The sequence below is a fragment of the Cataglyphis hispanica genome, chromosome 10, assembly GCF_021464435.1.
Source record: "Cataglyphis hispanica isolate Lineage 1 chromosome 10, ULB_Chis1_1.0, whole genome shotgun sequence".
In the NCBI taxonomy this organism is placed as follows: Eukaryota; Metazoa; Arthropoda; class Insecta; order Hymenoptera; family Formicidae; genus Cataglyphis; species Cataglyphis hispanica.
Window position 1 is genome coordinate 7861607 of NC_065963.1, and position 15561 is coordinate 7877167.

General features: G+C 35.8%; 1 protein-coding gene across 3 annotated transcripts; it reads left to right on the top strand.

Annotated features, from left to right (window-relative positions):
* Positions 1 to 156: 156 nt before the first annotated feature.
* On the top strand, positions 157 to 14670 carry LOC126852409 (dual specificity protein phosphatase 15). Of its 3 annotated transcripts, none has more exons than XM_050597203.1 (8): positions 157 to 742; positions 5447 to 6144; positions 8950 to 9066; positions 10055 to 10179; positions 10764 to 10935; positions 11141 to 11319; positions 11798 to 11998; positions 12213 to 14670. In XM_050597203.1, the coding sequence occupies exons 2-8, from the start codon at positions 6124 to 6126 to the stop codon at positions 12454 to 12456; spliced, it is 1059 nt and encodes a 352-aa protein (XP_050453160.1). In that variant the 5' UTR covers positions 157 to 742; positions 5447 to 6123; the 3' UTR covers positions 12457 to 14670. The 3 variants fall into 3 exon arrangements, with proteins under 3 accessions (XP_050453160.1, XP_050453161.1, XP_050453159.1); XM_050597204.1 differs by having other exon boundaries at positions 321 to 348; XM_050597202.1 differs by lacking the exon at positions 157 to 742 and adding an exon at positions 1290 to 1597.
* The last annotated feature ends 891 nt before the right edge of the window (positions 14671 to 15561 follow it).

Sequence of the window (15561 nt, forward strand, 5' to 3'; positions counted from 1 at the left end):
CTTTTGCCACGCATATGCAACGCATCTGCCGAGAAGCGCGTCATTGCGAAAAGAGCGCGCTTCTCGGCAACATGCTTCAGCAAGATACGAGCCCATTCAAGATTACAGGCGCGCGCATGCATACATACACATATGTATATCAGCAATCGGTTACGATGCAAACGTAGCCCAGTAGTTCATCATGTGCAAGTCCTACTACACCAGATTTCCCGTTTTTAGGGCAGGGTCGAGGGGTGCCGAGGGGTGCGAACGGTCTTTATCGAGCGGCTTGTGCGCGAGTTTGCCAACGCAGACGTATACGACGCTTTAGTTTCAGGGACGGATAATTTCCCATCCTCTTCGTATATTGTGAGTTGTAATATTGCGAAGCACGTGATTATTTCTGTCAAAAGATCGTCGTAAAGAATTACAGCCTCTTTATCGAGAATCTATGAATTATGAACATGATACATTGCGAATTTTACGGCAAAGAAATTAGAATTTAAAACTCGCGAAAAAAAGACGAAGGATTATTCGATCCAGGATCTGGACAATCTTCATTCACTCCTGTCGATCCCCTCCATGTTTCATTCTCATCCTCCCATCGTGGCAAATCTGTTACAAGATTTCGCTATCCTCACCCATCTCATGGCAATGAATTTGAACAGGCCGCAGACGTGGTGAAAACGACCATATCCGCTCACGTTGGCTTCTAAAAGAGAAGTCCGGGATATGATATATCGCGGTGATGAAGCGATTATTGGTAATCGAATCGCGCTCGTATTCTAGAGATTTGCATTCAGTGCGACGAGTAAAATTAAGCTTCTCTAAAAGAGGACTGTGTCCGATCGTGTCACAGCAATGTCCATTTGACTACCCAGACATCAGGTTAATTCTAAACCAGAGACATCGTCCATTGCGGCAATCGATCGTAGTGCATTGAGTTGGAAAGCTTGCGTTTTCCGAGTGTTTAGCTTGGCAGTAGTGTTGATTATTACAATCATTTTCCTCTCTTTTCCGCCGACGCCGGAGCGATTCTGAGATGACTCAGAATGGATGCAAGATCCTGACGCGCGGAACAAAACTGGCGAAACGCGCTTTCGAGGATTCGTAGGCAGGAGCCTTGTGGCTCTATTTGCGTGACGATATAGGATCTACCCCACTATCCTGCACGTTACCCCTAGCAGTTTTACCTCTCCCTCCATCCGTTTTCCGCCGTCGCGGTTTAGTTTCCCCCACTTTACCCCGATTGTCGTCTTCCTTACTCTCTTTGCTGCTTGTTTCTCTCATCCCTATTCCTTGCTCACCGTGAGCGGGGTAGTTCTCGTACGGCGCGCCCTTCCGTCGAATCGTCGACCAAAAGAAAGAGAGAAAAAGAAAGAAGAATGCATACGAATTGCAGTACAATCTGCTGCAACGTTTGTGTGTGACAGACGGGGCTGGAAAGTGTAGCCGAGCAATAGGATTAAAAAGGCACGATTCATCGGCCGCCTCGGGAATTCCTTTTCGCGGCAGCGGTTGAACAGAGTGCGCGAACGATTTCTCTTCTCGTTCCACTTGTTTCCTCTCGGAGAGACGATGCAGCATCCCGCGAGTGCAAGCTAATTTGCGATAAGAGGTATCCTTAGGGCGGGACATAGATATTTTCTTTTTATATCGCGATATCATGTAAAATGCGGATTTTGCAGATGCGTCTCGAATTTGAGCCTTTTTTTATTTCTCTATCGCAATTTGCTTTGTAAATTTAAAAATTTCGTTTGTATGTAATTCCGATTCCCATTTTTGATGAACTTTTGATTGTTTGCTTTAACAAGGCTAGTGATAAATATTAATTTTAGCGTTATTTTAATTTTGAACGTAAATAAATGCTCTACTTTCCTTATTGTTTCACCTTTTTTTCTATTAAGAGATACATGCATCAGACATGCGGATTGCTGCATAATTTACAATATACATCGCTTTTAGCTTGATTACGGGCTGAATCTCGATACGTATCTATTTTATGAGACTCGATGGATAATCGGGGATGCGTAATCGATCTTTGGACAGATAATACATGAAGGGATTTTACGAATGCGTCCTCGATGTACTCGATTTTAATGAATTAATTTTATGCAAATTATTTGATATGCGTGAAAAAAGATTTACTGTATGAAATGTTCCACGCGTGATAATTTTCAGATCGTCCGATATGATTGGTTTTCATTGAATTTATTCCAACATATCGGATCATTGTTTTATTTTAAGAGTAGGTCAACACTCGTTGGACGCAGTAATTTTATGCAATTGCATCTATCTCAATAGTAAATTGATAGATTTTTTTTTTTTTTTGTAAAAATATCTATCAATTTACTATTGAGATAGTAACAAATAGCAATACTAATAAATATTCAGAAGGCTTAGCGATATTAAATATCCAATAAAGATTCAAGTATATTCACCAAATATTTATGCTATAACAGTGGTTGTAATATGGATATATTTCGATATTTTAATGGCGCTACTTAAAAATAATGTGATATATGTACATACTAGTATTTTTAACATCGAGATATTTTAATCACTTTAGTATCGATAATTTATTGAAATTCTGATTTATTACATGCATAGAGACATTTCACAATATTTTATTAAGAATGAAAAAATGAACGACGCAATTATTTTTAATATCAATGTTTTTAATATTATGTTTAATGTATGAAGGAAATACCGGAAAATATCTATAAATTAAATTATAATTATCTTCTCATTAATCTTCCATAAATATTGAGAAACAAAAAATTCTTTTCTTGCAGCCGAAAAATACGTATAAGTACATTTAAGACTGATTGATTGCACGTGCGCGGGTGGCATATATATCTTGTTTTTTTTTTTTAAATATATTTATTTATTTTATTTGTATTTTAAATAATCATTTGTGAGTGTGTGTGTGTGTGTGTGTGTCTGTTTTGAATATTATCGAAAATTTATTTATAGGTTTATTATATTTTAATATTAATATTTTATAATATATTAATAATACATTATTAATAATACATTATTAATAGTATATTTTACTATTGGCAGGTTTATCACTTTTCATTATAACACAAATGAATGGGCATATAGAAATTAAAGATACATATCCGTAAAATGTAATATCCAAGAATACGCCATCACTTTGCAATATCCGAAAACGAATTTTGATCAAAGATTAAACACGCGGTGGTTTCAACGGTGGTTTCATGCAATGCTATATGATACTACGTGAGTTAATGGCTAATTGAAAATTGTAATAATCGCGAAAATTCATTAGTCATGCAGGTCAATTATCGTTATTTGTAATAATCGTAGATAGAGATCACGTTTATAAAGATAATACAATGACGCTTGGAGTGCCTTGCGCTGCTATCTTCTCGCGCGAATGACAATAAAACACTCAAATAAACAATAGCTATACACCGCACAAAATCAAAATTGAAAATACAACTCTGATAATTATTCTTAAAAATTATAATTACTTTGTTAAGATTTTTTAAGAAACAATCAAAGACTTTTATTCTTCGTGAGTAACAAATTGAAAACTAGGGGATATTTCGATAATATAATAATTAATTCAAGAAACTTTTGATAACAAACTGGTATTATCAAGTTATATTAAATTATTTTACTAATATATTAAATTAAAAAATTAATATTTTTGGAATCTATTCGCATAAACAAAACAATAAATTAGCAATTAGTTTAGTTAAATTTGTTTTTTACGATTCGCTTGTACTTTTAGAAAATGGGGATGCGCTAACATGATGTAAAAATTGATACTTTTCCTCTATTTTTAAAGAATTTTTTGCTAATTGATAGGAGAAATATAAATTCGGAATTAGGGTACAAACTTAACAATAAATTAGCAATAAATTAGCATCAATTATGTCATTCAGATATGATTTCTCGTGATAGGAATGGTATCGAGTTAACGGAAATGTTTCGCTCACCGGATAATATCACAGTACCACATACCATGTTTGTCTGTCAGATAAAGCAAAATATGTTGCGTTGGTATCATGCCAATATATCGGAGACTAAAATTTACCTAAAACGTACAGTCTTGCGCTGCCATATTTGACTCCGCAACAAAAACATCTATTCCTATAAGTCGCTTCGAGAGAGCATCGTGAAAGCATATTTTTCTGGCTGGGGATAGCGATTTGTGTCCTTGACAACGTCATGACATAGTCACGAAATTTTGTCGCAGAATTGATTTTACGTTCTACAAGACGCTTTAAATCGCGTTTTCTTTTAATTGCGAATATTTTGACTAATTTTAGATTTTTTTTTTCTTTCTATTTATATTGATATTTAAAAAAAAAATTTCTTTTTTTTTAAACTTTCCAATTCGATAAAAAATAGATTTTTAAATCAAAATTTTATTATAAAGAAATATTGATTTTGAAATTGTCTGATTCTTGTAAAATTTATTATACGTTTAAAATAATACATTATAATTATTTGATATATACAAAAAAGTTTTTAATTTTTATAATTACTTATAATCTAAAAATTGATATCTTGATGTATTGATGTATTAAAATAATGATTATGTATGAATGTTCAAAAAATTCGTACAAAATTGAAAGAAAAAAAAACAAATTAATATTATTTTTTTGTATTGTTTTAGCAGAAAAACGTATATTATTTATTATTTATTATTTATAATGTGAATCTAAATTATTTACATATGTTTTATATAAGTAATTGTAAAAGAATGGAAGTAGATATACAATCAGTAGATATACAACTTTAATATGATATCTAGTGTCTCTGCATTCGCTATAGATTTATTTCGAGACACGTGATTTACCGATTTTTTTTGTTTTTTGCGAGTACGAGGCAATTGAATCGTGCAATTAAATAACACAAACAAGTTTTACTTTTTAATTTAATTTTACAAATTTAACCATCGAATGCAAATTCATTAGACACGATTAATATGGCCGACTATAACCTGCTAACAAAGTAGGTTAACGTACTGCGAGGTGACCGAGTCTTTATAATCTATCTTATCGATTTTAAAATAATCGATAAACCGCACTTTAAACTCGGAGACTGTCTTCGTTTTTTAAAATAACGTGTTTTATTTTCTTTTCGTTGGAATTTATTGCCATTTTTATCAGTTATCTCTAATGTGTAATAATGAGGAGTGTCATCGAGACATCTCAAACATTTGAATCGGTTTAATTATTAAGGCAGCTGACAATGAGATTGTATACATATAACACATGTACCTAGGACACTGATGATGACAATTTATCAATAACTTGTCGCACTTTCTCGAAAGAACAAGCGCGCATTTCCTCTTTCGAGCGAGGCAATTGTGCCGCGTATCGCTAATCGATATCCAAGACAAATTCCTTTTATTCCTTCTATTTGCACGATATCTCGTCTTTTTATAATCGTCTTATTATAATCGAGAATTTTCTTTCTCTCACAGGAACGAGAGTCGACGATTGCGGGTGACCTCCTCCAGAAAAAGATGATATTTTTCGCGACACATCGTTCACCTAAAATTTCGTCTATTTTCTTGCATCCGCCCAAAGGAAACCGAAATAATTTATGTATAAATAGAACCTCTCCCGCTGAGGCCCATTGGAGCGGCTACACGAGAGTTCAATAAAAAGACATCTGCAGAAGAACATCCGCGAATATAAAAGTTCCTTCGCAAATCGAGTATCAGATCGACTGTCATCCTCAAGAAAAAGGCACGATTACAAGAGGGAGATGAAAAACGGAATAACTTTACTCATTGCTTATCGTAAACAGTAATAAATTTATCTCGCTAATTGTATAATTTATGTACGACAGTAATAAATTATCGAGATAATAAACGAGGAAAGAAAGAGAAAAATAGGCAAAAGAGAAGATCGAGAGCCCACGTGGTCCACGTCATCGACGATAAGATCAAATGCGCGGCGGCCTGATGGAGTCTCACTTCTATACATTGACAATGATGCTTGACGAACAATACTGCTGCCTTGCCGACGAGAGTCGAATTGGATCATCGAGAAATAAGCTCAAGAGACTAAAGATGATGGCGAACGAAGAAAGGCTTGTGCACTCGTGCTTTTAAATCAGTAACATCAAGCACGCGCTCGTCGTCGCGCCGACATCATGGGGAATGGCATGAACAAGGTGAGAAATTGCTTCAATGGGAAAATTGTTGCTCCCAGATCAATATATTAATTGTTTAGTTAAAAAAGAAAAAACATTTACTTTATTTTTATTGTTCTGAGTTCAAAGTATTATTTGATAACGATCAGTGAATCTTTGATAAAGATGTCGTTTGTTCGATGCAAACGTGAAAAGATCTTTATAGCACGACAATACGTTTTATTCCGATTTGACGCTTTTACCATCCGACAACTTGTTTAAATACATTTCAATATAACGTTGATTGAAAACTTAGCTGACCTTGTCGTAACCTCGTTTAAAATCTCGGCCGATAATACGCTTAATAATAATAAAATTTTATATAGCAGCAACGTGCGCTAGTAAAATAGAAGCGGAAAGACGGAGCAGAAAAGACGAAGCTGAAATAGCGGTGGAAAATTTGAGTTACGCTAATTATAAAATACAAAACATTTTGCACATCGTCAAATAAGTAATCAGTTCCGTTCACATATTCTCATTAGCATATTTTTTTTCTCGAGCAATATCATCGATTTAATTAATTCTACCTATTCTATTTTTGTATACATAAATTGTTGTACAGGAGGATGAAAAGCTTTGGCAACTCGTTAGCCAATTTAAATAAAAAAGTATATATCATATAGGCACATCTTTTAATAAATTATATAATATAATTCTTCACGAGAAATCAAATTTTATTAATGGTGTAATATACGAATTTAATGCATCATGCTTTTTTTTTAAAGAAAAACGAAACATAATGTTTATAATGGATAATTGTCTCAAAATTTCACTCGATATTTTCTTACAAAGTTTACATGTGTGAAACGAAATCTCTATATATTCGTATGATGTGATTTCTTTGAAATGTTACTCTCAAAATTTCTTGTTATGAAAAAACTCTCTTATACCGTTGAATATATAAAAGCAACGTTATACATCGTGCTCGTACGAGTCGCGATTCATCTCTACGCGAGGCACTCGGCTTCCAGAAATCAGATGGAAAACAATTCGTCTCCGAGTACATCGATAGCATTCTTCTTTTTCCCTCCTTTACAGTCTTCTGTCGCACATTTGGTCCTTTTTTTACATTTCTTACGAAGGAAACTTTGCTGGTAATTTTTTTCGCGGGTTGTATCGTCAACAACTTTTGTTGACGGAACGGCGTCGACGGCGATAGTTTCATTGGCGATATCTACGAAAGGACGTATCGTTGAAAAATTCATCGTTAACTCCAACGTAGGATTTAGAGTACGCATAGTAACATTTGTAATAACGTCGACGATAGTGGACGGACTTTTCACGATACGAGACGATTCCATCGAACTCTTGGATTCTTCGATAATTTCGTCATCCGCGATCTTCATTCTTCTTGGTCTTATCCTTCTTTTTTTTCTGCTTTCGCTGATTGCATTACTTTCTTCGTTTATGATGCGTTGAACCACGCTTTAAAACGAAACTATCAGCAATATTCTCACGATCCTCCGTTCTCGATGGACTTGAAGATATCGAAAAGAGCGATCCCGGGATACTCCTCGGGGAACGCTCGAAAAGAACGTCGGGAAAGAGGATCTTGACGTCTCCGAGTGGATCACGAGCGAATATACGCGATGATGTCTCGTCGAGCGATCGATGCCCCGACGCGGCGGCGGTTGACGTTTGCACGCTACCGTGAATCGCGCAAACACACCAGGAGACTGCGAGTGATCGAAATCGCATATCGTCAATCGACGCGATAGAGACTTGTTTACTTCCACTCGTTTTGCTCTTTCAGAGTATATCGTCGCCCTCCTTTTTTTCTTCTCTCTCTCTCTCTCTCTCTCTCTCTCTCGTTTGCAATCGATCGATCCACGAGACAGTAACCGTTCGTCTAGATTCGGGATTCGCGGTTTCGTCGAGCCCCAAGTTAGCTCTCCTTGTTCCTCGTTTCTTCTCATCTAAAATCGACGTGCGCGAGATGCAGAGCATGCAGAGAAGGGAACAAAATACTCGCGTGCGAGGGGGTAATCGCGATAAGAACGGTTCGAATAAAATTCAATCGCGAGGACTGAGACTAACGACCGGTGTGTCGTCAGAGAATGGATATTCTTGAGATTGCGATAATTAAAATAAACATCGTACACGCGCGGAGCATTGAAAAAATCGTTCCGCGAGATTGTTTCTCAACGTGTCTTAATTTGTCCGCGTCAACTCGATCGTTAACTCGATGTATATATTTTATTTATAACGCGCGAGAGAAAGAAAAACGCTCTCTCCGCGCTTTCTATCGAACCTTCATTAAAGACTGACAATGAATCAATATTGGTTGAAAGAATGGTCGAATGAAAAGTGGCATTTAAGTTAATGTATGCAATCTCCTTTTTGCCCCACTCGCGCGCGTCTCGCTTGCAAGCTACTTTTCATCAAGATTCAATATTTGTCAAACGGTAAGTTAATCTAAGATTGCGACGCCAGTCGTGGCGCATCGCGAATTCAATTCGTGGCTTTGCATTTCTCCTACCAACTCACCTGGATTTTCTCATCGTCTAATCTCGTAAGTAATCTTTTGCCAAATAGACGCCGAAAGGGACTTGCCATTTTGAATGAGAGCCGGGGTAAGACGAATGAGAACATCACGACAATGTCTGTCGGCTTGTATTTTCAAGACTCGAGATTTACGAGAGAAACTTATGCGATATTTATACTGCCTTTCGTGATTACTTATTGTACATCGTGAATTGAATATTAATTAAAGACTTGCGTTACGAAATGTGTGACTTTGACGTATGACTTTATAATACCTCGCATTACCGTTTATTATGTCAACAGGTACTTCCCGGTCTTTATATAGGTAATTATCAGGACAGCAAGGATGCCGATCAATTGGAGCGTTTTGAGATCACGCATATTCTGGCTATTCACGACACGGCTCGTCGTCTGCATTCCGTAAGTAAGAAAAATATAACGCGGGAAAAATGTCTTAAAGCACCTGTTTCGAGCGAAATTTTAATGTAGCGATCGACGGAAAAGAATATCAATGAAAAATCTATCATGTGAAAAGTTTGGATTGTAATAAAAAAGAATATAAAAATTTGTATTATACTTAATGACAGAAACAAGCATTACTTAATGAGAGTAACAAGTTGAGTCTCGCTTTTAATTTTTTCAATATATTATAATATGGATAACCGATTATCTATTTCTTATATTTATTATATTTAAATATAATATCCTATTCATTGCCCCCCTACTCATCTCTCTCTCCCCCTCTCTCTCTCTCTCTCTCTCTCTCTCTCTCTCTCTCTCTCAATTTTTCCTTTGTTATTTTTCTTTCATTTTTTCCTGTCATTTTTAATCTTCTTTATAGAATTTAAAATTTAATAAAATTTTTTAATTCTTTAACCAATTTTTTTTTTCATATAAATAAATTTATATTTAAAATGTTTCCACTCTCTTATCCTTCCCTTCAAGTTTTCGTTTTTTATTTCTTCCCTATTCCCCTTGTCATTTTTCTTAATGCAACGTTTAAATTACGATTGGTATATCTTCCTCCAAGTGCCTATGAAATTTTGCAATAAAATTTGTAAAATAAGATTGTCAGAATCGAAACAGTATATCTAACGTGTCTAACGCAATTCGTTTTTCTTACGCTTCAAAATTATCAGCAGTTTTATAATACCAATGCATTTCCTTCGTCATTATAGCAATCATCTTGATATTTGATTTGCAATAAAAGTCAAAGTATGAATAGCACGAAAAAAATTTTAATTGTATCGATAATAAGATCAGTTTAACAATAAGAAAATATAAATGAAATTTATCGATTAGAAATAGGTCGATTTGTCATTATGTAAGGTATACTTGATTTAAAATAGGATCTCTACGGCGAGAAGATATAGCTTAATATTTGGATTAAATTTTGATTACATTTCAGGATAAGCATTACTTATGCATCTTGGCAGCGGACAGTCCTGATCAGAATTTATCGCAATACTTCTCTTTGTGCAACGATTTCATCCATGCCGCCCGTCTTCGCGGCGGAAATGTACTGATCCATTGGTAAATATTTGTTATATGCGTTTACAGTGTATTAAAATCACCAGATGATCATTGATTATAAATTTTTTAGCCGATTTGAAATCCATTCTTCTTTAACGAAAATGTCAAAGAGTATTTATAATTGATAAATTATAGATACCTAAAATGAAAATAATTAATAAAACTTAATTATTAGTTAAATAAAATAAAATTAAGTAATAAAAATAATTTATGGATGAATAATATTAAACGAATAATTATAATTAAAAACACACATACATTAAAAAAAGAGAAGATTAAAAAACAAGAAAAAACGATGGAAAATAGAGATGATATATGACAAAAGTATATTATTTATTTAATAAAGTTTAAGTAAGAGAGATCTTTTAAACTTCATTACAAAGATATACAATCAAATGTTTATTTAAAATGCGATATATGAAAAGTGTATGATATTTTAAATTTTCCTTTAAAAAAATCACTTGTACGTAGATCGGATATAAAGAAACTGGGGTGAAAAGAACATCGGTTAATTTTGACAAGCAATTCATAGAAATAAAGATTGAAACTATAAATTTTTGTAAGTAAAAATAACCTGTTTTTAGTCTGGCAGGAATGTCGAGGAGTGTGACGGTGGCGGTGGCTTACATCATGAGCATCACCGATTTGTCCTGGAAAGAATCACTCAAAGTCGTTAGAGTGGGTCGTTCCATCGCGAATCCGAATGTCGGTTTTCAACAGCAGCTCAAGGATTTTGAATCCAGTCGCTTACAAGATGTAAGTAACAGCAAGATAATCACTTGGCTTTCCGTCTTTACTCTTTTTTTTTTCTGTTCCTTTCAGGATGTATATATCCAATCTTCTGTCTTTTTATTTTTCTTTGATATATTATATATTTTATAATTACAAAAAAATTGTTATAACTGATAGTATATATTTTAAATGATCAAAAAAGATCACAAAATTTTACTATTTAACGTAGGAGCGTCGCAGATTAAAGGAGCGGTTTCCCAGTCTCGCTCTCGCCGAGGCTGATGCAGAGGCTTGCAGATCCACCTTGAGAAATTACGAAACACTAGCTCTAGCGAAAGAGGTATGCGAGGGCAAATGCGCCATGGGACGCACTTGTCCAACTGGCCTCTGTCGTCAAGCTACTAAAAGGTAATTGCGTTGAAATCCTCGGCTATAAAGGTCGATTTGGTTTTGAATAACATTCAATATTATATTGGAATAAAAGTACTTTGTGCAAAAAGTTATATTGGATACATTAAAAAGTAAGATCGATTGAAGAGAGGAAAGATCTTTGACAGAGATCCTTGAATAAAACAAATTCATGATTATATTGCATATTGGTCATACATACAATGATTCAGATAAACGATAAAGAATAAATTAATGGATAAATAGCATCCTAATTTGCAAAGTAAAATAATATTTGCATGTTAAAAATCCTTTGCTAGAATAATTGGAATAAATGTTTAATGTGTCCTTCCTCTTCCACGCAAGCGCATCTTGATGTGCTATATATTTATAATTTCGAATTTATTTTATTTTATGCAGGACTGTCTTTCTCGCTTTCTCGCTGTATTTAGCCAATATAAGGGAATTTTCTGTCTATAATTATGACGACTGATCGCAGGAGCGCGAGAAGAAAGTCCTCTACTAGCAGCCTCGGAAGTGTATCGTCCGGCCGGACGCCCCCGCAGACACCACGAATGCTACCATCAGCGCCACCCTCGCCGGCCTTGCATAGATCAACGAGCGTTGTGTCGACGTCAAGACCGAGGAGTGGTCCGGCAGGATTGCATTCTTACACTGGAGGTTCCGCTCCGCCTTCCAGGTAAGTCGGCTTGAACTTGTGACGTGAGAAAATTTCCCCCTCGTTCTCTTTTATATCTATTTAAAATTATTTTATCGAAGCTATTTGAGTGCGGGAGATAATTTGTTTATATATTTTTATTATTTAAATGAGCACATGTGATTTCCTTTCGATTCGAATAAAGATTGGATTTTGATGATTAAGATGTTGAAAGAAAATTAATCGATGCACACAGGGCTGTGTCGCGCGTGGATCTCTCGGCAGCGGTCGCTTGCAGCAGCAGCAACGCCAATCTTTCCGCCGTGGGCAGATCGAGTGTATTCTCCAGCAGTAATTGGCGATTGACCGCCGGTTCCGCACCGAATACGCCGCGACCGACGCCGCCGGTCTCGCCGCAACGTTGGCCGCGACGGCTCTCGAATCGGCAAACTCCTCAGCTGCCGGCACCACCGGAATCGCATTCTTCGACGATGACGTAGCATCAGGAGAAGCCCGGTTTGCTCTCGAGTTTGATAGAGTAGAAAATCATTTAGCGGATGATCGGCGAATAGTTCTCGAGAATCCCGGCTGGCTGTTGCGCGCTCTTTATTTCGCGGGATAAATTATCAACTTATTGCGCGTGCAGCCTTGAAAAAAATGAAGAAGCTTCCGGCAAAGATATATAAATTTCGTAATAAAATGCGCCTGCTAATGTTTCGCATTCGGGACATGCAATCCATTCTAGCGTTCATTCGGATGAAATTATTAGAGGTAAATGATCTTTTACGTGATCGCGTAATGGTACACAATCGACATGATTCGAACTTGATTCGTGCCAGCGACACATTAAACGCGCATATCGCATAATGATGGAAATTGTTGGTTAATTTTGATCTGTACAAATTGTTATACAAGTGTTACTCATCTGGTTACATATCTGGCGAGAAAGTGCTTTTGACAAAGATAGTAGGAGAAACGGGAGGGAAATCTCTTCATAGATACAGTTTGGGCACATTCGAGCGTTTTATAAGTAATAAGTGAGTTGATTTTACGATTTGAAACATTCGTATTAATCGAAGAAATTATGATAAATGAGATCTCTATCACTGACAATCTGTCTTTTAGATATATTACGGAGACCGAGCGTTGCATTTATGCAGCTTGCGTAACGATCGATCTGCGAGATGAAGTAATAAATTGGAAAGATTGATGCATTCGGGACGTAGAATTAATCCTTTGGGATTTTGTCGGTTATGGCGATAATTGCTTGCAATTAAGTGCGGCAGGTTATCTCACGCTTTTACGGCGCCGTTCAATCGCGCTATATAATAACGGCGCTTGTTAACGATCCCTACGTATATACACGATCCGCGCTGCAACAATCCCTCCCATGAAGATAACGCGCAAATCCGTTACCGACTAATTAATTGGTTATGAAAAAGAGTATATATACGACACGCGGGTTAATTATGTTATATAGAATCAGCCGAAGGATTAATGAGAAAGTAAAAAAAAAAAATATATCTACATACGTACATGATCGATCGCGCAATCGTAAGTTGTGTGGTAGTTTTAAAACAATTGATTACCCAGAGTAGAGAGATTATTTTTCGATATTTAAAACTTATGGCGTCGTGAGAGAAAATGAGAGAGTATACAAGACATGTACAAAAACTCATGTACAAAAGGAGCGAGATTGTTTCAGACATCGACAAGATATACCGAATCGGGAATCTTTCTGCGAAGAAGATAGTCGGTTCTATTACGATTACGCTCAGAGGCAACGGACCTTTGTTTCAGCAAAACCTGTTCCAACCTGATTGCGTTCGCTACCGTCCATACGATTGTTGGCTTTCTAGCGAGATCGCACTATTTTACCGCATGTTGTTGAAAAAGGATTGAGGGAGAGATACATATATCTATAGATCTATATGCACGTACACGCAACATACACGTACGTACGTTAACGATACATACATACATATGTAATACGTTGTTGTGCGAAAAGGGCTTTCAGAGAATTTTATAAACGCGCGATCGATGATCGCGATTATATTATTATATACGAGTAGAGTGATAGGCATTAGATAAAGAAAATCTTGTTGTTGCTGTTGTTGTTGTTTCACCAGCACGAGCACCAGTCGCAAACGAGTTGAGATTTATGATAGCGTCGCTTCAATCGTCCTTCAGTAATACTACAATATTATAGAATACACGATAACGTAATGTAGATCGTTTTTTAATCGTTTTCACGTATGTAGAAGCTGCTCGTGTAAATGACGATGTGTAAAGCGTCGTCGCAGTGTAGGACCGATCGTATATTAAATATGCATTTCGTGTCACAAATTCGCGACATTTTCTAAGAAAATTAATTATGAGTAGAATTAGAGCGGAAAAAATTGTTAAGAGATACTCTTTTAATTAAAGATTTCGTTTTATTGCGTTATATTTTAGATAAGGAGCGGAAAAATTATATCGCGTTTAATTCTAAAAGAGAGATGATTTTTATCGAGTTTGATGCCGCGCCAAATTTTATTAGATTTGGATTAGATGAATTCGTAATTTGTTTAATAGAATAACTGAAGAAAAAAGCAATATTTTTGTAAGTTTTTTGTTTGCGCGAAATATACAAATATACGTGAAACAAAAATTTGTCAAATAAGTGACTTTGCGTTAATATTTAATTTAAATTATTACTTTAGAATAAAAGAAGAGAGAGAGGGAGGGGCAAGTAGGGAGGGAGGGAGGGAGGGAGAGAGGGAGGGAGGGGGAGACAGAGAGAGAGAGAGAGAGAGAGAGAGAGATATATTATTAAAACTATTCTATACTATAAAAATACAAAGATTAGACACGATAATTATATACATAGGTTGTAAAGATATTTTTTTTACCGCAACATAATGTTTTTTGTATGATACTTTGCTGTCTTTTTTTTACCTTTTAACATAACATCATGATTTACAAGGTAGTTTGTAATGAGGGAGGAAGCAAAATAAGCCACAATTAAGCAATCTGAGAAGCAATGCGTATCGTTGGTCGAGATTTCTCGAAAGTGTCAATAGGATTAATTATTTAACACATACACATACACAGGGAGCAAATAGTTAGATATAACTTTATTTCTGAGCCAGAAGAAGTGTAACTCAATCGCTCTATTTCTATACATATATCGTTGAAGAAAATCACGCAAATGCGAGCTTTTCGCAATACACTGAGTTTGCATTTTGCGAGAAGTTGGCGTTCTATGGAAAACGGGATAATCTCCAGTTGAATGCGTCTACCGTTAAGATCGCATGAAACAGCTATACTCCATGTGTTTAGCATTAATATCAAGCCGTTATGGACACGGAAGCAGAACGTTCGCAAATTTGTCCATATCGTCACGCGCACTCGTTTAATGTTCCCCATAAAAACGCGCTAATTAACCCGCAATCGAGTTACGCTTCAACCGTCGATCGATTGTTCACCGATTCGCAAACGTGGTGAGCGATTGAGGAAGGAGCAGTTCGTAGGCACATATTTTTTGCGTTTAAAGCATGTACCTAACACACATACAGTCATATACAGAGTGTTATGAAATTAGGATATTTCTTTAGTAACAGATT

Bases quoted from the DNA above. Each gene is read 5' to 3' on its own strand.
- LOC126852409 (XM_050597203.1), top strand. From the start codon at position 6,124: ATGGGGAATGGCATGAACAAG. The intron at 6,145-8,949 runs GTGAGAAATTGC...TTATGTCAACAG, and splicing joins TGGGGAATGGCATGAACAAG to GTACTTCCCGGTCTTTATAT. The intron at 10,180-10,763 runs GTAAATATTTGT...ACCTGTTTTTAG, and splicing joins GGAAATGTACTGATCCATTG to TCTGGCAGGAATGTCGAGGA.